Here is a 26,222-nt window from a genome sequence, read left to right on the forward strand (position 1 = left end):
CCTCAAGCCTGCTGAATAACCAGCAGTAAATATCTCAGAGTTTGGTGTCAGTCCCAGTCAAATATGTGGAGAAATGGAGTGGGAGGAATAGACCATATCTGTCCCAGCTGTTGTTCAGAACCACCACAGTCTCTCTTTTTGTTTATTGAAGTAAAGCTGACGTTTCAATTTAGCGGTAAACACGGACAGTGGAGTTGGCGGAGAAACATCTGAGAACGATCTCATCTCATCTCGAACACAGCTCGAATAGGCGTCAAAACATAAGAAATTAAAACATAAGAAATGTTAAAACATAAGAAATGTGGAGAGCTAATCTACAGCGCGGTTTTAGTCCTCCTCTTTTCACATAAAAAGTTTCTGGGTTTTGTAAAGTTACCTAACTAGCTGCCCCTACAGGTCGGGGGTGTTTTAGAGTTGTGAATAAAACTACTAATGATAATAATAATAATGATTTGTTCTTTGGGTTTTGGGCACGTTCTTGTCAGGGAAGGAACTTCTGTCACGTCAGAACTGAACGTATACATAAGAAAGATTATTCATTTACTGCAACAGATCCAAAATCCTAATAGCCGTTCATGACAGGTTGACTAAAGATATCTTGTTTACGAAAATGTGATTGAGTTTAATGTGGCGTATCCAAGTGCATAATGTGTTTGGGTAAATCAGTTCATTCCCGTGTACACATCTTGTGTTGTGCAGTGCTTTTTGACTTTGAATATCTTTATCTGAAATGTTAAACAGCTGAACAATGTCCTGTTAGAAACCGCATCATAAAGGCAACAGAACATTTCCAAACATAGTTCTGAAACGTTTACTGAGCATTACCAGTCAGCAAAGCATACAAGAAATCTTTCAAGGCACGGAGTAGAGCAGGCCAACAAGAGGTTTATGAACACCCTGGTTGGATGGGAGACGCAGTCGTACAACAACTCTTGCCTGGCTGCTTCACAAATTGCAGCTTTATGCTTGTTGAAAAAACTCACATGACATCTGGACCAGCGTTTGCCAAAAGGCAACTCTGGAACACAGCGAAAACAAGCGAAAGCAAAATAACTTGTATGATCAGACAAAAGTTTGCTTTTTGGTCATTAAACTAAATGCTATATTTGGCGCAAGTCAAAGATCACTCGCCAGAAGAAATCTGCAATGCGTTTGAAGGTAAAGTGCAACATGAATAGAGAAAAAGCCTAGAGGGAAAACCTGCTGAGAGACGTTAACCCATTCTGCAAAAAGAGAATAGGGGCAAAATATGATTAGCAGAATGTCCCATAGGATTTTGTGCTCAGTGGTTTAATGTAAAACAAGTACCGCAAATGTGGACTTGAGTGTTTTCATTATGCAATTTTTTTACTTCTACTTTTAATTCTACACATTTCAGAAAGAAAGACTGTACTTTTTACTTCACTTTTTTTGACATCATAGTTACTAGCTACTTTACAGTTTCAGATTCTTAATTCTAAATATAATTCAACTAACTATGATGTATTACCCATAATTCATTAAAGCATCAATATTTAAAATCCAGTGATATTATAGCCATGCTGCATGAGTACTTTTAAGTAAATTATGATGCTAATACTTTTTATCTTTAACTTAAGTAGGCTAACATTTAGAATGCAAGACTTTTACTTGTAACAGAGTATTTTTACAATGTGCTATCTGAGTTCTTCATCCACCACTGTGAACCAACTTCTTTCAAGTCTGATTTTGACGTCAGTCATTTGATATTGATAAACGAGTCCAATTGAGGCAAACTGGGAGAAGATCTGTTTTGTTGTTCCACAGTATAGAAGGCGTTCATATATATATATATATATATATATATATATATATATATATATATATATATATATATATATATCTCTATCTCTGGGATCCAGCAGTCAAGAGCCCCCGTAGAGGCATGAATACTTTACAGCTATTGACTGCATAGACGGTCAGGAATCAGACGAGGCCCATATCTGAGCAGGCTGTTTCAAACACACACACACACACACACACACACACACACACACACACACACACACACACACACACACACACACACACACACACACTTATTTGATCTATTGGCAGGTGGAATATTGATTGCAGCATATTGGGTCAGTATTAACCTTCAGTAAGTCTTATCCTGAATAGTTGCTGCTCTTTGTGGTTTGACTCACAAACACACCGGGTATCACAACAACAAATGCCCTGAAATCTGCTTCACCTTGTTCCCCATCTTTCACTTTTTCAGAACCCTGTCTCCACACAGACATTTTGAAATTATGATTTTACTGTTTTGTTGCTTACTCTACTCGCTGTTGTCCAGTACGTTTGTAACCCATGTCCATGTCTAGCGAGTGGTATTCCTCAGACAGAGCAGGTGTGTTGCGGTTACTCAGCCTCTGCTGTCTCTGCAGGTGTCCTGGCTGGTCACGACAACCGGGTGAGCTGCTTGGGTGTGACCGACGACGGCATGGCAGTGGCAACAGGGTCCTGGGACAGCTTCCTCAAGATCTGGAACTAGAGTCTGAAGGTAAAGGAAGGACTGAGGAATGCTCTGTGATGTGGGAGTGTGAAAGGGGGTAATGGTTTAGCAACAGCATCAGCTACATGGAGCCTCATCTAGAGTTTGTGTTGACTGCCATCTGGAGGTTGGTAATGAAGGTGCAACTTATAAATCCAAGAGAGGAACCAAACGTGTCACATGAGCTCTGAGATGTCCATGCAGTGCCAGTTTTTGTCCGATCTACCTTTTCTAGTACGCATAGACTCAGAAAAGTCTTGTCAAATCTCAAAGTGATAATGTTTTGGAAATATCACTTTAACACAAACAGAAGTAAAATGTAGTAAAGTTAGCTGTTTCTGTCTGCAGTTTGTGAATATTTGTAATCGCTAATCAAACAAAGGGATATGCACATATGATCAACCCTTGATTAAATGATTCTACCGTACAGTGGCCAATGAGTTGTTTCACTGAATAACAATAATCATATGTGTTTTTCTTTGTTTGTTTCCAGATGGCATCTGGACTCCAAAGTTGAGTGGAAGACCATTCCAACATCACAATGTTCAATTTTATTGCATATCCAATCTTTTCAAAAACACCATGATACTGACTCCAAACACCCCAAAAATCTATCAAGGGCAAAAATTCTCTCTCTCTCTTTCTCTCTCTCTCTCTCTCCCTCCCCCCCCTCTCCCCTTCTCATTTGAAAGAGCACAATTGTCTGTCACTCATTCAGCTACAAAAAAAAAAAAAAAAAAAAAAAAACAAGCTTGAGGAATTTAGTGGAGGGGAAAATTGTGCATTCCTCCCATGACCATGGTCTGGTATTGTAGTAAGCCACCTCCAAGCAAACATGTCCTGCGTCCTCATTATACACAGGTCTGAGTGAAGGTTATTACATGACAGTGATCTAACTCTTAATAGCTTTTTGGCAATGTTTCTTTTTTTTTCTTTTTGTTAAAGAGAAGTAGATCAGCGAACTGTCAGTTAATGTTTAAAATGAGGATCAAAGCTTTGTTTTATTTCCTTTTCTTTACACATTTTAGAGAATGTTTTTAAGTTGAAAACTAGAAGAACCTCCAGATCATGTCATTTTAAATCCAGCTTTATCCCACTGGAGAACAAAGTGAGAGAATTGAGCTTCAACAGGGAGTCCTCAAGCCACTTCTGGCCCTTCTGTATATTTAGTCCCATGATAATTTTACTGTTTCTTTTTTCCAGTGTAGTCCACAAAATCTTTGTTTGCACAAAAATTAAACTTTGCATATATAGAATAATGTCTAAAGAAAAAAAAAGTTAACTAACCAAGCACATGCTGTTTATGATGATGAATGCTCGTTTTTAAAACGGAAAAACAACAACAAAAAAAAACCATTTTAACCATTCTTACACCTTTTTGTCTGGCGACAGTGTAGAATAATTAAATGAAGATTAACCCATCGGATCATATTCCACCCCGCCCCTCTTTTTTATTCATTTTTTTCCTCCTTTAATTTAGTTTTCCCTGGTTTCTGTTGCCCGTGGTTGGGACCGGTGATGTGATTTGGTCGGGTAGGGAGTACCTCCACTTTAGCCCGGTTGCAATCCGGACGTTTCTCTTTTAACAGAGGTGCCCATTCCGTGCTTGGAAATGCAGTTACTACTCTGTGAATGACATGTTGTATAAATCAATGTTTGAAAATAATGATATTGAAACTTTTTAAGTTAAAAATGAAAAAAAAAAGATTTTGGTTGTCTGCCATGGGTGGGTTATCTCTTAGAATCGCATGCTGTAGAATTGCTTAAAAAGGTGCATATGGAATTAAGTCCTTTGATGTTTTTCTTTAAGAAAATAACCTGTTGAATATATCAATACGATGGTATTTATATTTTTCTTTTTTCTTTCTTTTTTTTCTTCCTTTTTGTTTTTGGCTACTCCGTGCATACATGATTCAACTAAAATGTCAAAGCTATGCACTCGAGAAGCAAACCCTGCAACATAAACGGTTACTTGGTCCATACTTGGGAGGGATTCCACAAATTAAGAAGTAACGGAAATGTTAAAATTGTACACATGCATACGTACATTCATTCACCTTAACATACACGATCTCAAATGGAACAAATGAATTTTCATTCCTTCTGTAGCAAACAAAATTCCACTTACAAAGAAAAACATTTTATAACAGGTTTTTTTCTGTCCTTTAATAAAAAATGAAAAAAAAAAATCTTGCAGCATCTGAATGGCAGAATTTTCTGTTGTTCCCTTCTCCTTGTAAACAGAGACGCTCTTTCTTTAGCAGTAGTGACATTTTTTCCATTCTGTTTTTTCTCTGCGACATTCTGTACAAAAAAAATGTGCTGTAATTGTGCGTTAGGCCTGGAGTTGGCAAAAAATAAAATGAAATAAAAAATATTAAAAATTAATTAAATTCCCTTTCCTTTTCTCTCTTTCGCCATCAAATAACTGTAGAGCTCTGCACCCCCACTCTTCCCTTTTCACCTTTTGTATTTAATTTTAAAGTCAGTCAGTGTACAACCGAAAGCTGGATGCAAGATAGAAACTATATTAAAATGTACTGTTATTTAAGATGTAATAAAAAGCAGTTTGAGATGACCTACTGTGTTGAGTGTGATTCACTTAGAGCGGTTACCACTGAAGCTAGAATGTTGCAGACTGTTTGGTTTCCCTGTAATTATGTTCAAGTCAAATAAACAATTTCTTATCCACTGTTGAATCAGCCTGGCTTCTCTGTACAGTTATTTGGACATAGTGTCTCTCCTATTTGCATGCTGGCGGCCATGCAGTCTGTTTATAAGCTTTTACGCAAAGTATAAAGGGACACCTTGTAGTTCTGTCTGTGTGTAGATATTAAACAGCAGTCTATGGTAATCAACTTGATGTGTCTGTTTGGTGAACTGACAAATGAAGAGAAGCTACATACTGTATGGTGACACTGAGCACAACTTCAGAGATCTACACGTCTCTTGGAAATACTCATCGATCTTTGTTCACCCCCTATTTGAAATAAGAATAAATTCAATGAGGGACTTAATATTGTTTTAACGTGATTTCTAACCATCAGACAGTACTCGCTCGTCAAAAATTCAGATTAAAGTTGCTGTGAGGAACTTTCAGCAGGTTAAGAAACATTCTCAATGTAATGCTCAAACCTATGTATGGCCTATATAAGCAATAAGCTAGTTCTATGTAGATATTCTTGATGCTTTTCAGTGTCTCCTCTTTAACTGCAGCATGGCAGACTGTCAGACCATGCTGCAGATAAAAATGAGGTTTTCTAAAGGGATTCTGGTGCTCGGAAACACTACGGCGTTCTACAGGGACAACTAAAATCAACACAAAATGAAAGTTCCTTGTATCAGCCTTAAAGACGAAGACAAATGTTAACGCTTTTCTTTAATTGTATGCAGTGTCTGTTCACTATACAGTTCCTCTTTTGGTTTGCACAGTATATCTAACACTTCTATCCCAGCAGTAGTAATGCATGTTATATGATTACATCAAAACTCATTCACATTTACTGACATAACCAATGCTATGTTATTTATGCAAAATATCACTGATATAGAAACTATAACGCTGACAGCCCTATGGCCCCACACAAGATGTGCCTATTTGAAAACATTTATTCATGAATGGCTGATAGATTACGTTATTTTAAAAGGTGAAATACTTTTTGCTACACATTCAACACTGATCGTATTTTTATTCACCCTGTCCTAAAGCAGTGAACTGTGCATGTCTATGACACAGTGAGAGCCATGAAGTTTGCTTTAAGGAACAATATTAAACATATTTCACATAAGGTCGCATCTGTCATGACTTGTAAGTGGAAATAAATGTATTGTATCTTTAAATTTCAAAAAGCATTATTCCAAAGGTTCAGTACATGAATAAGCTAAATGAACAACCATGAAGTGGTAGATTTGTGTGCAGTGAGCCAGACAGTGGCGCTATCACTCCACTGTTAACAGGTCGGGCAATAACTTCTTTACTGTATGACGCATATAACTTCCTATTTGGGAGACAAGAACCCAAAGTGTGACAAATTGCACAGTTGGATTACCAACCGAGCAAAAGGGACAACTATAGTCCACGTCCAATAGTCAGATTCCCATAGGGGGCCACCACCTGATTTTTGGCCCAAGGGCCCCCAAGCAAGATCATCCTGGCCATGCATAGCAGTTAGACCACATTCTGTCCAATTTCACCATCTTCCAGATTGAACCACTATTCAGACAAATGCTAAAAGTCTCCAATTGCCAATTTAAAACGATTTAACGTGTTGAACTTGTAAAGGGACTAAAAATTATAGATTTACGATTGAGCAATGTTTATGCGTTTAAATACATAAAAGCACAAGAGAAACATCTCAGTTTGTTATGTATCATAACACAATAATCATTATAACAAGATGACTGTAGAACAAACAATATAGTGCTTCACCAGCTCACTAAATAAGCCTGTAAAGTGATATGTATTTGTCACAATGTAATATAACTCATAGTTATATGTATTTGTCATAATATAACTAATATAACTCATAGTTATATGTATTTGTCATAATATAACTAATATAACTCATAGTTATGTGTATTTGTCATAATATAACTCATAGTTATGTGTATTTGTCATAATATAACTCATAGTTATATGTATTTGTCATAATATAACTCATAGTTATGTGTATTTGTCATAATATAACTCATAGTTATGTGTATTTGTCATAATATAACTCATAGTTATGTGTATTTGTCATAATATAACTCATAGTTATATGTATTTGTCATAATATAACTCATAGTTATGTGTATTTGTCATAATATAACTCATAGTTATGTGTATTTGTCATAATATAACTCATAGTTATATGTATTTGTCATAATATAACTCATAGTTATGTGTATTTGTCATAATATAACTCATAGTTATGTGTATTTGTCATAATATAACTAATATAACTCATAGTTATATGTATTTGTCATAATATAACTCATAGTTATGTGTATTTGTCATAATATAACTCATAGTTATGTGTATTTGTCATAATATAACTCATAGTTATATGTATTTGTCATAATATAACTCATAGTTATGTGTATTTGTCATAATATAACTCATAGTTATGTATTTGTCATATAAATATAACTCATAGTTATATGTATTTGTCATAATATAACTCATAGTTATATGTATTTGTCATAATATAACTCATAGTTATGTGTATTTGTCATAATATAACTCATAGTTATGTGTATTTGTCATAATATAACTCATAGTTATGTGTATTTGTCATAATATAACTCATAGTTATGTGTATTTGTCATAATATAACTCATAGTTGTGTGTTTCCCTCTGATACAATCAGACAGTCATCAGGGTCGTCCCACATGACGTCACCGGGAGCGGGCCTGTGATTGGTCGGTGGGAACCCGGAAGGGCTGAGCGGAGTGTTGACAGTGAGCTGGCGTCGCCGTGTTGTCCGCTGAAGGGATGGCCGGGCTCTGATCCGCTCGGCTCCAGACTAACGCTGTCAGGGGACGGGTACGGGGTGATGTCAGGCTCTGTGTCACATATGCACAACTACTTCACCTGCTAACTAGCTTAGCATTAGCGCAGGCAGCTGACGGCGAGGAGCGACACACTGTGCGAAGCTAAGGTAGGCTAGGCTAGCTCACGTGATGCACCTGTCCCAGTCACGTGTTGTCTCAGGTAAAGAGGTGCTGTGTCTCTCTCAGGTAGCTCACCTGGCTGTGGGAGATGGACGGTGGAGAAGCTGCCCCCACCCCGCACTGCTGCTCCACCTGTGACGGAGGGGAGGTCTCCGGACGCAGCCTGGCCCGACGGGGCAGCAGGAAGACCCGCAGCCTGAGCACCTCCTCTGCTGCCAGCTCCTCTGACTACAGGTGACACACACACACACACACACACACACACACACACACACACACACACACACACACACACACACACACACACACACACACACACACACACACACACATACATACATACATACATACATACATACATACATACACACATACACACACACAGGAGCAGGGTGAGCCCAGGTGAGGGAGGCTGGTTAATGATATTATGATGTGAGACTAGATATTACATTACACATTATATTACATATTACATTACACATTACATTACATTATATTACATTACATTACATTACATATTACATTACATTACATTACATTACACATTATATTACATTACACATTATATTACATTACATTACATTACATTACATTACATTACATTACACATTATATTACATTACATTACATTACATTACACATTACATTACATTACATTACATTACATTATACATTACATTACATTACACATTACATTACATTTACATTACATTATTACATTATACATTACACATTACATTACATTACATTATATTACATTACATTACATTATATTACACATTACATTACATTACATTACATTACATTACATTACATTACATTACACATTACATTACATTACATTACATTACATTACATTACACATTACATTACATTACACATTATATTACATTACACATTACATTATGACGGACTCAACGGGCACTTGATAAGGATTCCCCCGTTACAACAGCATAGACCTGGAATGAACCTGAGGTTGTGGCTGATGTAAGATGTGTTAACTAACCGAAGCATCATAATCAGGTCTGCTTAGCACCAATTAGAGTCCCCAGCTTAAAGGCCCCTCTGTAGCCACATACTGCTGACCCTTGTCTGTCGTCTGCAGGGCTATTCCCCCGAGAGCTCAAGCCCTCACAGCGAATAAGGAATATTATTGGAACGATGCAAAATGTTTAAAAAAAGATACAACTGTGAAATGGGCAAGATAAAAGTGGACTTTTGGGTGAAAATCTCTCTATAAATCAGCTCTTAGAATCACAGGGCATTCAGAGTTAGCAAGCAAAGAGCCACGAGTTGTGAGGATGAACCAAGAGGAAAACCACCACATAAAAATGATTCAACTAACAGGAGGCATGAAAATCTGAACTGCCGTGGGTTAAACTTATGAAAACCCTATGGAAAATTGATTAATATGAAAGCTGTAAATTGCCAGGGGATCCTAGTCTAGGAGTTAAAAATACTTTGTTAAGTCTGCTCTCATTAGTTACAGATACCCAAACACACTCAATACTGTACTTGCCCACCATTAGCTCTGCTTCAAACGGCTTGTAAATTAGCATCAGTATCACACAACGACATTTACACATAGCCCATGTGGAAAATTGCAGTTTCAAGCCTGGTTAGAATCGGCTGCGCCAATCAGTGGACGTCACTGAAACTAAATGAGAGATGAGGACTAAAGGAACTAACGATTTTATTATATCGGAAACATAAACAATAGCATTCAGCTTCAGTTCCACTGCACACTTGTTCCTCTGGTCATTCTACACAGTCAGAGACAGAAAAAAACAAGCATCTAAGAGCATAAACCAGAGCAAAAGTACAGAAACAAACTAATACGAATACAACAAGTGCAACAAACTAATACGAATATAATAAGTGAAACAAACTAATACGGATACAATAAGTGCAACAAACTAATACGAATATAATAAGTGAAACAAACTAATACGGATACAATAATTGCAACAAACTAATATGAATACAATAAGTGCTAAGCGGAAGGGTTCAGGGTCGTACTTCTTGAAGAGAGTTTTCAGCCTGTGCCGAAAGACACATGTCTTAGATATGGTCTTAGATTTTGGACATTGTATCATTGTCTTTTCCTGGTTTTAAAGGCTGCCTGCAGTCTGAAATAAAGATATTGAATATTTCACTAATAACCCCTCTTGAATTTTGAAGCTTTTACATGCCTGGTGGTTGCTTCCAAGTAAATAAATGAAACTACAACGCGTCGTCATGCTGACTGCTTCACCTTTACGGCCTTATCGTTGATACTCGCACTCATTGAGCCCTGGTGTAGTTTGTTTCTAGCTTTTTTATTTGTCACCTGTCGATTGCAGTCCACGCCTCATGCATGTGTAATCAGCCGTCAGCCTGGACTGGTGGCCTTTGTATGAACTTATCTTTAAGCAACCATGCCTGGACTTTGATGCATCTTCATTTTTGTATTGTTGTTTATGATCTTTGTATGTCAGGTTCGCAATTCAGAGGCTACATAAGTTCAAACCTGGTCCAACTGTTTAACCTGAAATAACATGCCTATGTGTGACTGGTCGAATGCATACATAAGTAGAATTCATAGAGAACATTGCCACAACACAACAACCTGACTGAGTTACTGCTGTGGGCTATCTAAGAACAGCTGCTGTTGCTCTGAACTTTTGAGAAACATGTTTGAAGTAGAGACATGATTTGTGTTGCACCACCTCAGACATGTGTCCCTTCAACCATCGCAGAAAGACACAGAAATGGAAAGGCCCAATATGTTTTGTTTGTGACTTTTCTTTATGTTTTATCAATTTGGAGCAGGTTTCTTACAAAACAAAGTAAATGGCAATGGTCTATCTAACCATGTCCTTAAAGTAGCAATCTGGACTTTCCCAGGAAATGAAATGTCACAGTGAGGTAACACAAAATGTTGAAATGCACTCCCACTGATTCGGTTTCATTGAGTTCATCATAGGTTGGCAATGACACTACTTTACTTTTATGACATTTTGCAGAATAAACAAATGGCTGTTTTTAGGTTTTGTAATAGGAAGGTGATGAATTCGCTAGTTACTAGAGCAGTGTTCTGGGCAGTGACTCATAAATAAATACCAAACACGAGGGAAGGGGGTTCTCTTGGCTGAAAGGTGCCGAGGATTTGAAACTTATTTTGGTCAAAAGCATGAAATAAAGTCAGAGATTAAGACAAGATGATCACAGGCTTCCCTCTACTTTCACATTTCTTTAAACATACACCCAAAAGAACAAAAATAATTAAACAATGATTTTTTATCAGGATAGACTTGAGCATGTTTACATTCAGTAATATGACTGTCCTTCTCTTTTCCACTCTAAGGATCAATTGAAAAAATGATAAAAATCAATAATTGGTCATGAAAATAATCATAAATTGCAGTTCTGGTTTCAACTAGAATATCCCACTGGGACAAACGTAATACCCATTTAAACATCAGTTGTGAACTGCATCCCTCCACCTTGATTATGGTGTTGCAGTATAACTGTCCAGGCTTGTTTGTCTTTTTTGTTGTTGAGGATGTAAACACTCCGTATAGATGTTACACCTGTCTTATTACACATATTGATTTCATTCAGTGTTAATGTGAGAAAATATTGATGAATGCAGCTTAAAGAAACAGTAAACAGCAGATGGGGAACTCCGAGTCAGACGGCTAAGAGGATTTGTTGGCTCAGTGACGTGGGGAAGCATGAAGGCTTCTGTCGTCTGAGGCAATACAGCTCAGGGTCACTGACCTTTCACCCCCAAATTTAAACATTTTCTACTACTGGACGACTTTACCACCGGTTTCTTCTCTGCTCTGATCGCAAAAATCTGTCTGCTCTGAGCCTATCCACCGTCCCTCTCTATGTTTCCATTCTAACACTAATGTCATTTATATCATTTAAACAAACTGGATGGAAGTGATAACTTCATAACTTTCCTAGAGCTGTAAAAAATCAAACAATGCTGTAACTGTAGGGGAGACTTTTTGCTATAAATCCAGGGAGAAGTTATCTGTCATCATCATTAGCTGAAATGAATGAACCTGGCCAAAAGCAGCAAGATCTAGAAAGTCAAGCTCTCGTTTTCCATGTTTCTTTTCCTGACATTGAACCTTGTGATCAGGTAGACACTTTATTTACCAGATGGATTTCCCTTTCTATCGGTTGCCACATTTGTAATATCGTCTTTGATTTCCCTTGATTGTTGAATTACACAGTTAAGCAAAATGATCAGCTCAAAAGATTTGCGATAAGGTTATTACGTAATATTTGCGACAGGCCTGGTGTTAAATAAAACGTTGGGCTTTATTTAGTCTTTTACTGATCCAGTGTTTGTAGTGCACGTAGGATAGATAAAAGTGTTTGTCTTTCAACATTTCACAATGCGCTATTACATGTACCTCCCAACCCACTGTTCAGCACCAAAGGTCACAGAGAACAGTTAACCACGTTTTAATGTTATGTAATACATGAGTGGTTTGTCACTGTTTGACCACAAAACTGACCCACAAGGTATAAATCATTCTCGTATCTGCTGATGAAGAATTCCATTTTGGAAATCCTTAGGCTTCTTTCTCTTAAATGTCTCAGACAGTCACTGTGGCTTCACTTCTCTCTTTTTTTTTTTTTTTTTTTTTTATAGGGAAATGAAAGTGGAATTTATTTGATTAAAGAGAGGCATTTAGAAACGGAGGAATTTTGAGTCATCCATCAGCAACATGTGCTGTTCTCCAGCTCAGCTTTCAGTGTCCTCGAACTGATGGGAATGTAACACCTCTCTCAAATATCCCAACTGAAATAAAGTTAAACATTTAAACTTCCTCTTTTTACTGTTTTAAAAACTGCATGCACTTCAAAGCCACTGAGTTCTTCATTTAAAAAGTGTACAGATTGTTTACATACTTCACTGGCAGCTTGTGTTTCATAACCCTGAATGTTTGCCTTTGTGATCCTCTCTTGTAGGAGGCCTCAGTCACTTCATGGACCAAGCCCTGTGACCACATTCGGCCCAAAGGCATGCATGCTCCAGAATCCACACACAGTAATGTAAGTCGGAGAGCAAATGTTTCTGAAAAAACAAGTAGTGTTTGTATGCTATTTTTTTTAAGTAACGATTCAATATACAACTTTGCAAAGTAGTGTCAGTTTAGTCTGTGTTGCACCAAAAACTATGGAAGCCACTTGCTGTTGATAGATATGGTTTGGCGGTCTCTGTTGTAACACTGTTAATATTAAACCTTTCTTTCCAACATTTTAACTACAACAATAAGCTGTCTCATGGTGCATACTCTTTTGGAAAAAGCTTGGCCTGATCTTAACTTTCCCCATTCTACATAAATAAGCTGATTGACAGTGGAGCTGAGAAAAACAAACTCTCTGTCAATAAATGGTTTGACCATCTTTTCATGCAGCTTTATCAACAAGCTTCTTCCCTATTTTCAGTGTATGGGCTATAAGGTAATATAATGTCTATGGTGTGACAAAAAAAGTATTCAACATCTGACCTGTTCGTTGTCGAGGCTCTGGTTCAGTTTGCTTACTGCTACTAATAAACTATCTTCTCCTTATTAAACTTGTACCTGACCAACAAAGTAAGTTCAGTTTTAACTTGAGTGGGGTTCAAGTTTAACATCACCTGACCTCACTGTGGCAGCCGTGATAGAACATCACGTGCTAACTAACCGCAACGCCACAGACACCAGCTAACCGCATTGTTAAGCAAAGTTAGCTTAGCCTAGTAAATATTGGCCAAATCATTACATCAGACATCTATCCAAAATATACAAGATATGGAAATATAAAGAAACTGAAATCAAAAGCACATTTTATGTTTCACTTGTGTCTTAGTGGACAAAAATCTGTACTTCTTCTTTTACAAACAAACTGAGCATCATTGGAACTAGGTGACATCACTCTTACTTGTTCTCTGAGTAGAGTCAATTATTAAAGACCATTATCCCTGTAACTGGTTAATACAGCACACTGGTCTTTATGGTACTATATACTTCTCCTAAACTTGATGTTTAAGAGAAGCTTGTAACCTCATGAGCCCGGTCTTGCACTTCAATGTCTTAATATCCTCTTATGTAACTTCAGAGTTAGCGAAAATACAAACATTTCATCCTCCATGGCAACGTTGCATTCATATTTTTTATTTGCATGTACTAATAGATCAAACATTGTTTATTATATTGACATTGTCCTTTAAATTCAGCATCATAGATTTCCAGACTTTGTGTTCTGTGGATTTGAACTGTTTGGCAGTCACATCATCATGTTTCTTTACAAACAGGCATCTGTCAAACGCAGTCTGACATGTTTTGCCTTATTTTGACTCTACTCCAGCACATTGGTTTTATGTACTGTTTGGTCCAACAGTGACCAGGAGGTTAGCAGTGCAGTCGGACGATACTAATCCTTAACATTCAAACAAGGCAACCCAGGAATCTAGACCCAACAGGGCAATTATTGTCACTTGACCTCAATCAAACTGAGCCTGTGAGGACTTGCTGAAGACCAGACTGAAAGCAGAGAGTCCCTGAAAGCAGTAGAGCTTCATACCGAGCTTTTCAGTGACAGAATATATATATTTTTTTATAAACAGTATTATTATTATTATTATTATTATTATTATTATTATTTAAAAAAAAAATGATGTTTGTGTTCCAAAGAACAAGATCAAAAAAAGTTTAGTGTTGGTATTGATTGCAAAACTCTGGTTTCGTATTGGCACCGGTATTTAAACGTTTTAAAAGACCCCTTATCAAGTTTGTGATAAAAGTTTCATATCATTTCTCGACTTGATCCAGTTTGGTAAACAATGACTTGGTGCATTTGTATTGCTGTGTAGATAGCAGGTGTTCATAATGATGTGAAAGACTTTCATAAATCTACTTAGTGAGTCAGTCAGGCAGCACTGTTAGGATAGACTCTTGATGTATTTACCCGTCAAAGCCTTGTCAGACTGTTGGCCTCTTGACTCCCTTGGTCACATAAGTCGCTCCCCGACTGTTTCAGGCAGCAGTGATTGAAGGATTAGCTCTCTCAAAGCTGCTGGACAGGTTAAAAGTAGCAAAACCAGTTGTTTGTTGAGCCTCCTTGTCAGTGCATTATGTTCCGCATTGTTGTGTGTGTGTGTGTGTGTGTGTGTGTGTGAGAGTGTGTGAGTGAGTGTGAGAACCTACTACAGCTTGAAGAGGTTTCGGGTACTTTGCCAGCTGATGATATGTCTGTCTGTCTTTGGACAGATTTTTTGACAGTGAGGCAAGATACAGTCATAAAACTTTCGGATGTGTAGATTGGATTAAAATGAAGAACGAGTTCAAGATGTGCTTATCTCCCCTCCCCCCCAATCCCCTTCTTTATAAACAAGCACTCTGCCAACAGACTGCATATAGATACCGCATCCATTGCATAATAATATAGCCTGTTGATGAATTTCACCCCGCACTTCCTCTTCCTGCAGGATGTTAAACCTCATTGTCCTTTCCTGGAAATGGGTCATAAAATGGACTTTTCTGGCTTAACAAAAAAACACAAACAGTTTATTTCTAATTATTTCTACTTTAAGAGTGACTTTTTGACACCGTTTCCTTTAATTAACTGGAGGATATCAAGCATTTTTCTTTTCTTTTTTTTAAATATGCTAAAACGTAAACCCCAACATGATATATCTTATACAGTAATACAGAGTGTATTCTACAGGTAGCATATATCATCCCATGTCATTTTAGATCATTTAAGTGATTAAGTAATTCATTCTTTAAATAAAGAAGAAAAATAGTTGTATCATAGACCTATGCCATTACAGTGGATATACTAGTTTCAGGAACACCTTTTGTTGAGTTTCAGTAAATCACGCCCGTCCAATAAGGAAAGTATTTCTCTGAAATGGGCGTGTCAGAACAGCCGAGTGGGCTGAACTAAGATAAAGTCAATTTTAAGGAGAGTGAGAGCCTTAATTCAGCAGCAGAATGCAGCAGGAAGGTTTAGCGTTAAGTCCTCATTGGGACAAATATAGCCACGTTGGATCCAGCTGGAGGGCTTGTTAGCTGATCCAGGAGCTCGACCACAGTGCACGCTCAGCCTCTCAGACAGTCGGTGGCTGATTCACAGCTCGACCGCAAGAAGTGAACTGACTCAGTTGCTCCAGCTGCTTCACTATGTGGAGCAATCGAGGAAGTTGTTAGAGGTAGAATGAGCTGTTCTGTCAGCGCCGGCCTCCAGGACAGAGTCCAGTTCTGCAGCTGAGCCCAACCCGAAGCAGCATCCTCGTTACATGTACAGTACAGCCATGAAGTTCAACCAGTGCGTACTGCAGGACACTCCTGGGAACCTCGGCGAGAACAAGGTGTGGAAATGGTGAGGGCATTTTTCCTTGTCTCGTTCTTAACGGAGAGAGTATGTTTGATGTATTGGATCACTGGCAACCAGGTGATCAGAGAGCTTCACTGCACTGAGCTAATAGTACTGTTAAACTAATGCCCCGCTTCAGTGGATTCTAAAGAAACATTTTATATTTATCTTGAGTGTCCAGGGTTGGGCTTTATGTGGCTTTTGGAGGCTGATACGTGATATCAAGGTTTAGTTGTAACACTTGAGAAGTGGCAGTGTTTGCGTGTTATCACAGGCTGGCTGTTACAACAGCATGTCTATGTGGTTTGGACAGAGAGGGGTTTTTGAATGAAAGGGGAAAGGTCAGGGTGTGGATGCTTTGAAGGTGGAAAGAGGAGAAACTGTCCGTGAATAGATCACAGCTCCAGCTCGTCACCGCTTCAAATGCTAATGAAGTATTGCTTTGTATCCATCCATCCATCCATCCATCTCCTTCCGCTTATCCGGGGCCGGGTCGCGGGGGCAGCAAGCTTAGGAGGGTCCTCCAGACGTCCTTCTCCCCAGCAACACTTTCCAGCTCCAGGCCAGACGAGATATAGAATCTCTCCAGCGTGTTCTGGGTGAACCCCGGGGCCTCTTACCAGCTTTGTATCCTGTATTTGTATTGGAAAACAAGCCTGCACAGCTTTCATTTTGTACTCATCCATGGTTGGTTTAATCAGGCTCACTTAAATTAGAAAGTGACTTATTATATTTGTACGTTTGTCTCCATCTGTGTTCCTTTTTGGCAATCATAATAAGGCCTTAGTTAGTAGATATATTATAACAATTCTACTTTCTTATGTTATTTGTTGGGACTGAAGAGTTTTGTGTGTGTGTGTGTGTGTGTGTGTGTGTGTGTGTGTGTGTGTGTGTGTGTGTGTGTGTGTGTGTGTGTGTGTGTGTGTGTGTGTGTGTGTGTGTGTGTGTGTGTTTTGTGTGTGTGTGTGTGTGTGTGTGTGTGGTGTTTTTTGAATCACTGGTCTCAAACTTGGATTATTGTTGTAGATGGACTTGGCAGGGGTCTGCAGGTTCTTATTCCACAAAATTCCTCTTTCTTCTGGTCGGGTCCTCAGGTAGGGGGGGGACATGCAGTGTCTGTTGTATTCCTGAGAATGGTGTCTGAGCATTTTAACATTAACAGTAGTAGATAGTCTGTTGCCACATGTGTGGCCGGTGTTGACATACTGCTGAAACCTGTTCAGCCAAATAGAGATGTCTGAGCCAAACCAAAGACCATAAACCTTTACAGTAAATAACCGTGAGAAGGCTACTGTGAGGGAATCCGCTGGTAAAACAGGTAAAAGCAGTAAAACCGACAAAACCTGAATGCAGCATTGACATTGCAAATTGTCTCTGACTGTGTAGAATGACCAGAGGAACAAGTGTGCAGTGGAACTGAAGCTGAATGCTATTGTTTATGTTTCCGATATAATAAAATCGTTAGTTCCTTTAGTCCTCATCTCTCATTTAGTTTCAGTGACGTCCACTGATTGGCGCAGCCGATTCTAACCAGGCTTGAAACTGCAATTTTCCACATGGGCTATGTGTAAATGTCGTTGTGTGATACTGATGCTAATTTACAAGCCGTTTGAAGCAGAGCTAATGGTGGGCAAGTACAGTATTGAGTGTGTTTGGGTATCTGTAACTAATGAGAGCAGACTTAACAAAGTATTTTTAACTCCTAGACTAGGATCCCCTGGCAATTTACAGCTTTCATATTAATCAATTTTCCATAGGGTTTTCATAAGTTTAACCCACGGCAGTTCAGATTTTCATGCCTCCTGTTAGTTGAATCATTTTTATGTGGTGGTTTTCCTCTTGGTTCATCCTCACAACTCGTGGCTCTTTGCTTGCTAACTCTGAATGCCCTGTGATTCTAAGAGCTGATTTATAGAGAGATTTTCACCCAAAAGTCCACTTTTATCTTGCCCATTTCACAGTTCAGCAGTATGTGGCTACAGAGGGACAAGGGTCCTTTAAGCTGGGGACTCTAATTGGTGCTAAGCAGACCTGATTATGATGCTTCGGTTAGTTAACACATCTTACATCAGCCACAACCTCAGGTTCATTCCAGGTCTATGCTGTTGTAACGGGGGAATCCTTATCAAGTGCCCGTTGAGTCCGTCTTCCCCCTCCTGAGGTCAAAGTTGTCTTTGTGTGTTCAGGCACATTCAAGACCCCGCCAGCCAAAGGCTGACGTGGAACAAGCCACCAAAAAGTGTCCTTGTCATCAAGAAGATACGAGATGCCAGTCTGCTTCAGCCTTTCAAGGAGCTCTGCAAATTCCTCACCGAGGTATGACCACGTGTTCACCGACACTACTCACCTTTAACAATGAACATAATTCCCAGTACTTAAGGGTGGGAAGTTGCTGAGGGATCAGTACAGTTAATGGGATGCTGACTTTCTTTCAAAATCCTTGCTGTAAATCCTGTTTTCGTGTGTGTGTGTTGTTGTAGGTGAAAGACTTGATTGTTTATGTGGAAAAGAAAGTTCTGGAGGACCCAGCCATATCAGACGATGAAAATTTTGGGGCCATTACTAAGAAATTCTGCACTTTCAGAGACGGTACGAAAACTAGCCAGTCACCTTTGCTATGAATTTGTGCACACTATATATTAATGAAATATATATATCTATATATATATATATATATAGATGATATTTATTGTCTTCATATTTCTCAGATCTTGATGACATCTCCAATCGCGTAGACTTCATCATCTGTCTTGGTGGAGATGGAACTTTGCTGTATGCATCTTCGCTCTTCCAGGTATTTAGCCAGTAGTCACCTCCTGTCACAAAACAATTTGTGTGTTTATTACATTTACAGGTATGACACAACAGTCCTCTCCCTCCTTTGTTTGTTTGTAGGAGAGCGTTCCACCAGTTATGGCCTTTCACCTTGGCTCTCTGGGTTTCTTGACACCTTTTAAATTTGACACCTACCAGCCTCAGGTCACCCAAGTAATTGAAGGTAGTCAATGTTCTCCGACCTGTCTGTAAACCTCTGTCTTTCTGCAGCATGAATACTCTTGTATTGGTAAACGTGTGTTGTGCTCATTTATTTGTATATTTTATGTATAAAGGTAATGCTGCCATCGTCCTGCGAAGTCGCTTGAAAGTCCGGGTGCTTAAAGAGAACTGGGAGAAGAAGGCCAGAGTCGACGAAAAGTGCATCATCCTGACTAATGGGGACATTGAAAGCAGTCGGAAAGCCGTGCAGTATCAGGTAATAAATAATCTGCAGTTTACACAGCTTCTTGAGTACCGTTAAAAAAACCTTTGGTCTTTTGCCAAAATTCATATTCTCACTGTCAGGATGAAAATAGCGGGTTTGGTTCATCAGCTCATGTCTGGTGATTTACACACCTGCCTCTGGTCCTCTTAAACTAGCAAAGCCATAAATAGATATGAACTGTTTCCATGGTAACAGGCAATTGGGATCTCAGTGCTGCGATGTTTACCGTGCGGGACTGACTAACCAGCTTAGCCATGTGGTATCAATATAGAGACTCACTAAACGTGGGAGTCATATGCCTTTAGGTGTTTCACAACATGTTGTTAAAGAACCACAGACCACACACACACACACACACACACACACACACACACACACACACACACACACACACACACACACACTGTCCTCAGCTCCATAACAAGAAATGTAGCTCTGACTGCAGGTATGAGGTTAATGGTCCCTGACAGGTATGTTTACTGGCACAAATCCCATTACGAGGCTTGTCTAGTGCAGAGTGTAGACAAGGTGTTAGTGACATCACTTGGGTTTATGACAAACTGGTAAACATGTGACTGCGTTTCAGGTACTGAACGAGGTGGTGGTGGACAGAGGACCCTCCTCATATCTGTCCAATGTCGACCTCTTCCTGGACGGACACCTCATTACCACAGTGCAGGGAGACGGTGAGTGGGCAGATGATCTGTTTTAATGGTCAGAGTCAAAGAGTGATTGATACATACATTAAATCCGGGTTGTTTGGCAGTAAGGCTGCAAGAATTCACACTTTCACAGCTGAGTGGTAACCCGTCCTCTCTGAGTAAATCCAGTCCGACAGCCCAAACCAGACTCTCTGTAGATAGAGTAGCCTTTAGTCTCTGTCCCTCAGGCTCCACCTTCACCTTCCAGCAAGCATTGCATTTTTTATAGAAGCTTCTAGACATTACAGGGAGGGCATTTCTTTTAAAATACAAAAAAGTGTGACTTGACCTTACAGCACATAGAAACAGTTTCTAGTTGTTTTTTATGAGAATCATACATACCTTTGAGTATCTTCGGTTCGCACAGAGAAACTGCAGGTCGCAAGGTTCATGCAGCTTCATAATTACACATCTTCTCTGCGATCCAAACTGCATGAACAAATTAACTCGCATGGTGGATTCATTTGTATATTTACTTGTTACTAAATAGAAATGTATGTGAGTTAATCAAAAAAGAAGAAGAAGAAGAAGTAGGCCCTGCACACGCTCTCACCGAATTCCATGTTTTGATAAAAACTGTAAAGGGAAGTGATGTTAACAACATGTAGCCAGCAACAACAATACATGGTCAACTTTTTAAGAATGTGACATAGAAGTACAATTCATGTCTTGTAGTAGTATTATAAGTTATTGTTAGAAAAACCCTCTGCACCGACCTTTAAGTCAGTCACACACTGTACATGTTTTTACAACTGTGTTCACTGTTCACTGTCTGTTGGAATGATGATGCATAAATTCTCTGTTTTAAATTAGTGCTAAAACAATTACCAGATTAATTGCAAAAGTAGTTATAGTAGAGTATACTTTTGATATTCAATCTATAGTTTAAATAATTTATCAAGCAAAATAGCAAATGTTTTCTTGTTCCAGTTTCTCCGACTGATGAAAGAATGAATGTATTAATCAAAATCATAATAATAGAATAATATTATGCAACCAATTAAATAATTGTTGTTCTGCAGTCCCGATCTAGTGTAGAGTTTAGATTTACATACAGGCCTATAGAAATATTTATATTTTACATATATAGTCATTTGATGATGATTGTATTGTGAGGGATGACTTGCAGCTACTCCTTTAGTGCCTTTAGGAGAAATTCAAGCTTTATTAATGCTTTCCCCACCGGCGAGGGTCACGAGTGTCCACACAGCCAAAGGAAATGGAGAACTTTGACTTTGTGTGGGTTTCTTTTTGCAGCAAACCAACATTTTCAAAGCTCCCTCAGAGTATAAAAGATCCAAACGTTTCCCCTTCACACTTCCATAAAGTATGGCTGAGACTCAAAGCTGTCACCTACTGAGGTCCAGTATTTGGGACCTGGACGTGATATTGTGCCTTAACTCTCTGTGTGCGTGTCTCTGTGTCCCCTTCAGGTGTGATCGTATCCACACCAACAGGTAGTACAGCGTATGCAGTGGCAGCAGGAGCCTCCATGATCCATCCCAACGTCCCAGCCATCATGATAACCCCCATCTGCCCACACTCGCTCTCCTTCAGACCCATCGTGGTGCCTGCCGGGGTGGAGCTCAAGGTAGTTACACTCACTGTTTGAGTCAGTTTAGGAAGTGGTTTTCTTTGGCTCTGGTTTTACCAAATATGGTGCTTATGATATGTATCTGCAACTGCTGCAACTACTACTACTATATTAACTTTATTTACATTTTAATAAAGATTGTACGACAGTATTTTTAATCAATTGTCCAAAGAGAGTCGGGCAATATTCACAGGCTGAAATCCAAAATGATAAAAAAAAGAAAAGACTATTACGTTAGAGGTATATGTGATTTAAGAATGAGTACATTTAATATGGATTGAGCATTGAGGACAATAAAACAACTCCTGTTCTTTCTCTAACTTTTCTGCACGCTTTGCTCTACCTCTTTCAGATAATGCTGTCACGTGACGCGAGGAACACAGCCTGGGTGTCATTTGACGGAAGAAAGAGACAAGAGATCTGCCACGGAGACAGGTATGTCCACATAACGAGCTGGTCATCGAACCTCATCCAAAGGAAACAATAAACACACAGAGACAATAAGAGTGACGCTGAGTAAATGTAGGATGGAAACAAAGCCCAGAGACTACGTGGTACATAATGAGTTTAACACTCCCAGCAGCTGCCTCAACACTGACCGGCTTTGTTACGTAACCGTATCAACCTGCTTAACGGGCGTGGGCCAAGGAGTTTACCACCTGCCAGAATCAGGTGTTTCCTTCAGGTAACTCATGTAGAGATCACCATCCTGGGTCTGAGCTGGCAGTGTTTCTGAGTCATTGAAGTGTACTTAAACAAATACCCACTGTTGCCTCAGAAGGAAGTTGCATTACTGAATCTGATGTCAACACCTCCTCTTTTGTTTTTGTTTTATTGCAACTACCTGGACTTCTCCTTCCTGCAGCGATTGTGACACAAAGCCTGACCTTTTATTTATCTTTTTTTTTTTTTTCATCCCTGTTCCAGTATTACCATCACCACTTCCTGCTTCCCTGTTCCCTCCATCTGTTTCCGGGACCCGGTCAATGACTGGTTCGAGAGCCTGGCTCAGTGTTTGCACTGGAATGTGAGGAAGAAGCAGAACTACCTCAGCTCAGAGGACGAGGAGTTCTGAAGGACAAGGCATCCTCAAGGTCTTCTCTAAAGTCTCACGGACTCCTAAATCTTGGTTTAAGCTCGACAGTGCTCTGCTCTGTTTTGTATTTTATGGATAGGTCTCACCAAACTCCATTCAGAATCGTCTGTCGTAATAACGTTGCCCACATGTATTGAAATTGTTCCGTCGTAATATTCCAAGTGATTGGGCCAAACAGCATTTTGCTGCACACCTCTATGTTGTACTTTGTTGGAATAAATGTGTGCAATTCATTTAAATTAGTAATTTAAATGAATAAATAGTGAAATACTTAAACCAATGCATTCTGTAATAACTTCAAAAAACTTTAATCACTATTTTAAAATTATATTTAATCATTCTTGATTTTATAGTAAGTTTTATTTATTTAATTTTTAGTTCAAAACGCCTGTCTGTTTTTAATTTATAATTACCCAGATCCTCCCGACAGTCTTCACAGCAGCTAACAAACTATGACCGCTAGCTCAGCGTTTTTCTCTTCCCTATCCCGATCGGGCTTGACCTGATCTGCCGGGTTCGAGCTGGGTTGGGATGTGTTTTCTCAGAATTCCATCTTGATCCGGACCATCGGGCCAGGTTCATGCCACTTTCCCAGAGTTTCATTGCTTTATTTTTTCAATGCAGACCTTATAGTCTGTGCTGAACATTTGGTAGGTCAAGACACAGGTCAAGTCGGAGATTGTGTTACAAATGTCTGTTACCACACTGAAGACACTTGACCAGTTAACTTGAGCTTGAAATACTATATTATAGGAAGTTTATCTACAAAGGTGAGGAGGCAGAGACTGGTGACTTCTCCAATGTTGATTGATGACATTTTTAAATAAGTGTCATTTAGAAAAATGCTTGTTAGACATATACAGCCGACAATTGAAAATGGGCATTTTGAGATAAAATTAAAAATAACTGAAAATAAGAAATGAGGAAATAACATTTCATAAAAATGTGTTGGTTTTTAATAATAATAATAATAATAATAATAATAATACAAAATCACAATATTGGACACTTTAAGGTTTCATAGAATTTCAATCTAAATGTTGTCTAATTAAACTACTCAGAGAACCGGGGTTACACAAGTAACTTAACAAAGTTTGTATGTTAGAGGTATGCAACATTAATGATTCTCTGCTCAGGTAGCCGCTACTCCACTTTACATAGCAAACAGCTGTTTGCTGCTATATTAATGTTCAGAAAGTTAAATATAGATCTTTAATAAGTCTGTAGAAAACCTCAGAAGATTTTATGTCATGTTCTAATGTGTGAGCACGTTAAAATGTTGACTATTTGAATGGAGTTTGGCCCCACTGTTGGTCCAGGATTGTCCCTGTGTGTTTTCCTTCTGCATGCCTTGCAAACTGGCCTTTTGAAATCAAATGTGTTTTAACGAGTAATCAGAAGGAATTTCAAGGCTTGGGATGAACTTGGACTGAAGCTCTGAAGGTCAGTGGTGGATGGCAGTCATTGCATTACTCTTGATGGCCTGTTTTGGCACTTTTTAGTCTTTAAGGTGGACGGCAGGGACTCATCTACTACTTTATGAACAACAAATTAGTTCTTTCAGTAGAGGTTAAGGATTTTCTAAAGAAATATAATTCTAAAACATCTGGTAAATCAAACATACATGAATTCTGTTAAATCGGAGCAGGAAAAACTAATGTAATGTCATGAATGAATGACAAATGTTGTCTTACTCATTTTTAAGGTGCATCCTGGGGAAAATCAGATTTACAGTACATCTACTTGGCAATAGTGACCCAAATGTACAGACTGTGCCTTAAACACTGATATCATTAATTTATAGAAATGTAAGTTTGCAAGGTTTATGTCATTGTGATGATGTAATCACACACTTGCACAGATGTGTGATTTGTGCATTTTCATTGTAGCCACTTGCTGACTGTTGTCGTTGCTGTCTGCTGCACATGACACTTGATTGACTATTTGGCTTATTTGGTATGCGTCACATAATCTCTGTTCCGCAGTCATGTAGTCAATGCGTTTGAAGATATGTCAACAATGCAAGAAGGTGATATTCATTCCAGCTCCGATTTCTTCAGTGTCTTTTTAACGTCTGTTTTCTAAAATGCCGTCTAAGCCATAGCTGAGCTCTGTGTAGGTTTTATAGACCAATGTCTGTGGGCTGTGGGTGATTTAAGGATTTGTTTTCTCTGTGTATTTCTTTTAGACTTTTGTCAGTTCGCTACCGTCTGCCACTGTGTAGTCTTTGCTGAAAACTTGTGGCCTACCATACATATCTGTTAACATATGTTTTTCTAGATGTTAATATATATAAATTGGCTCAACAGATTGTGTCGGGTCGAACACATGAAGGTGGTGTCACCTGTTGTAACTCAAGTGGACCAACTGAGCTCTAAAAGGCAATCATTCCATATCTCTGAGTACTTGTATATATTGTATGTGATGCTTGAATAAGATGTATTTTGTAAAGTCACTATGTTTATTAATCCGTTTACAATGTATCATTGCTGAAAATAAATCTATTTGATACTTTTTTACATTAATAAGCTCTATAATTAATTATTTTTGTCGCCCAATAAGTCTGTGTAAGTCTGGCTACATTTTTCAAAAACTTGTAATTTATCAGAAGTACCTGTAGTACAGTGAAGTACTTGTACATTCAAATGGTCATTGAAGGTCATTCAAAATAATTTCCAGGAGAACTTGAAATCTATTTTTCTGGAGTTCTTTAATCCATGTGTCAAAACGGATAATGGAAAAGGACATGGTTTGTTTCCAGTGTTGGTCTCAGCTGTTAAGCCCCATTAAACCCTCAAAAAACAGCTTTGACTTCTTTTTTCTATGAAGCAGTGTCAACTCTTCTCTCAAAGTGCTTTACACTTTTGTAACTCTGACTTTTGTATTTGTAAGTTTGTTTCTAATATTAATCCTGTATTTTTTTTCCAGAGCACTTTAATAAACATACTTCATTTAACTAGGGAGTGTGTATCTTCCTGTTTGATCATCTTGCTTTATTCCTGAAACCAGTCCTTGGGTTCATGTTTGTTAGAAAT

General features: G+C 38.6%; 2 protein-coding genes across 3 annotated transcripts in view; both read left to right on the forward strand.

Annotated features, from left to right (window-relative positions):
- The window catches only part of gnb1a (guanine nucleotide binding protein (G protein), beta polypeptide 1a), a 30,096-nt gene extending 25,200 nt beyond the window's left edge, over nt 1-4,896 (forward strand). The window contains exons 10-11 of the mRNA XM_054609001.1: nt 2,406-2,521; nt 3,006-4,896. Coding sequence (XP_054464976.1) covers nt 2,406-2,512 — 107 coding nt within the window. The 3' untranslated portion in view covers nt 2,513-2,521; nt 3,006-4,896. The remainder of the gene's footprint in view (nt 1-2,405; nt 2,522-3,005) is intronic.
- Nucleotides 4,897-7,913: 3,017 nt separating this feature from the next.
- On the forward strand, nt 7,914-26,131 carry nadka (NAD kinase a). Of its 2 annotated transcripts, XM_054609251.1 has the most exons (12): nt 7,914-8,154; nt 8,234-8,401; nt 13,142-13,225; nt 18,721-18,850; nt 19,015-19,123; nt 19,243-19,328; nt 19,430-19,532; nt 19,645-19,787; nt 20,383-20,482; nt 21,931-22,088; nt 22,444-22,526; nt 23,019-26,131. In XM_054609251.1, the coding sequence occupies exons 2-12, from the start codon at nt 8,256-8,258 to the stop codon at nt 23,164-23,166; spliced, it is 1,290 nt and encodes a 429-aa protein (XP_054465226.1). In that variant the 5' UTR covers nt 7,914-8,154; nt 8,234-8,255; the 3' UTR covers nt 23,167-26,131. The 2 variants fall into 2 exon arrangements, with proteins under 2 accessions (XP_054465226.1, XP_054465227.1); XM_054609252.1 differs by lacking the exons at nt 7,914-8,154; nt 8,234-8,401; nt 13,142-13,225 and adding an exon at nt 16,171-16,540.
- Nucleotides 26,132-26,222: the final 91 nt, after the last annotated feature.

This window comes from Anoplopoma fimbria, chromosome 12 (assembly GCF_027596085.1).
Source record: "Anoplopoma fimbria isolate UVic2021 breed Golden Eagle Sablefish chromosome 12, Afim_UVic_2022, whole genome shotgun sequence".
Lineage (NCBI taxonomy): Eukaryota > Metazoa > Chordata > Actinopteri > Perciformes > Anoplopomatidae > Anoplopoma > Anoplopoma fimbria.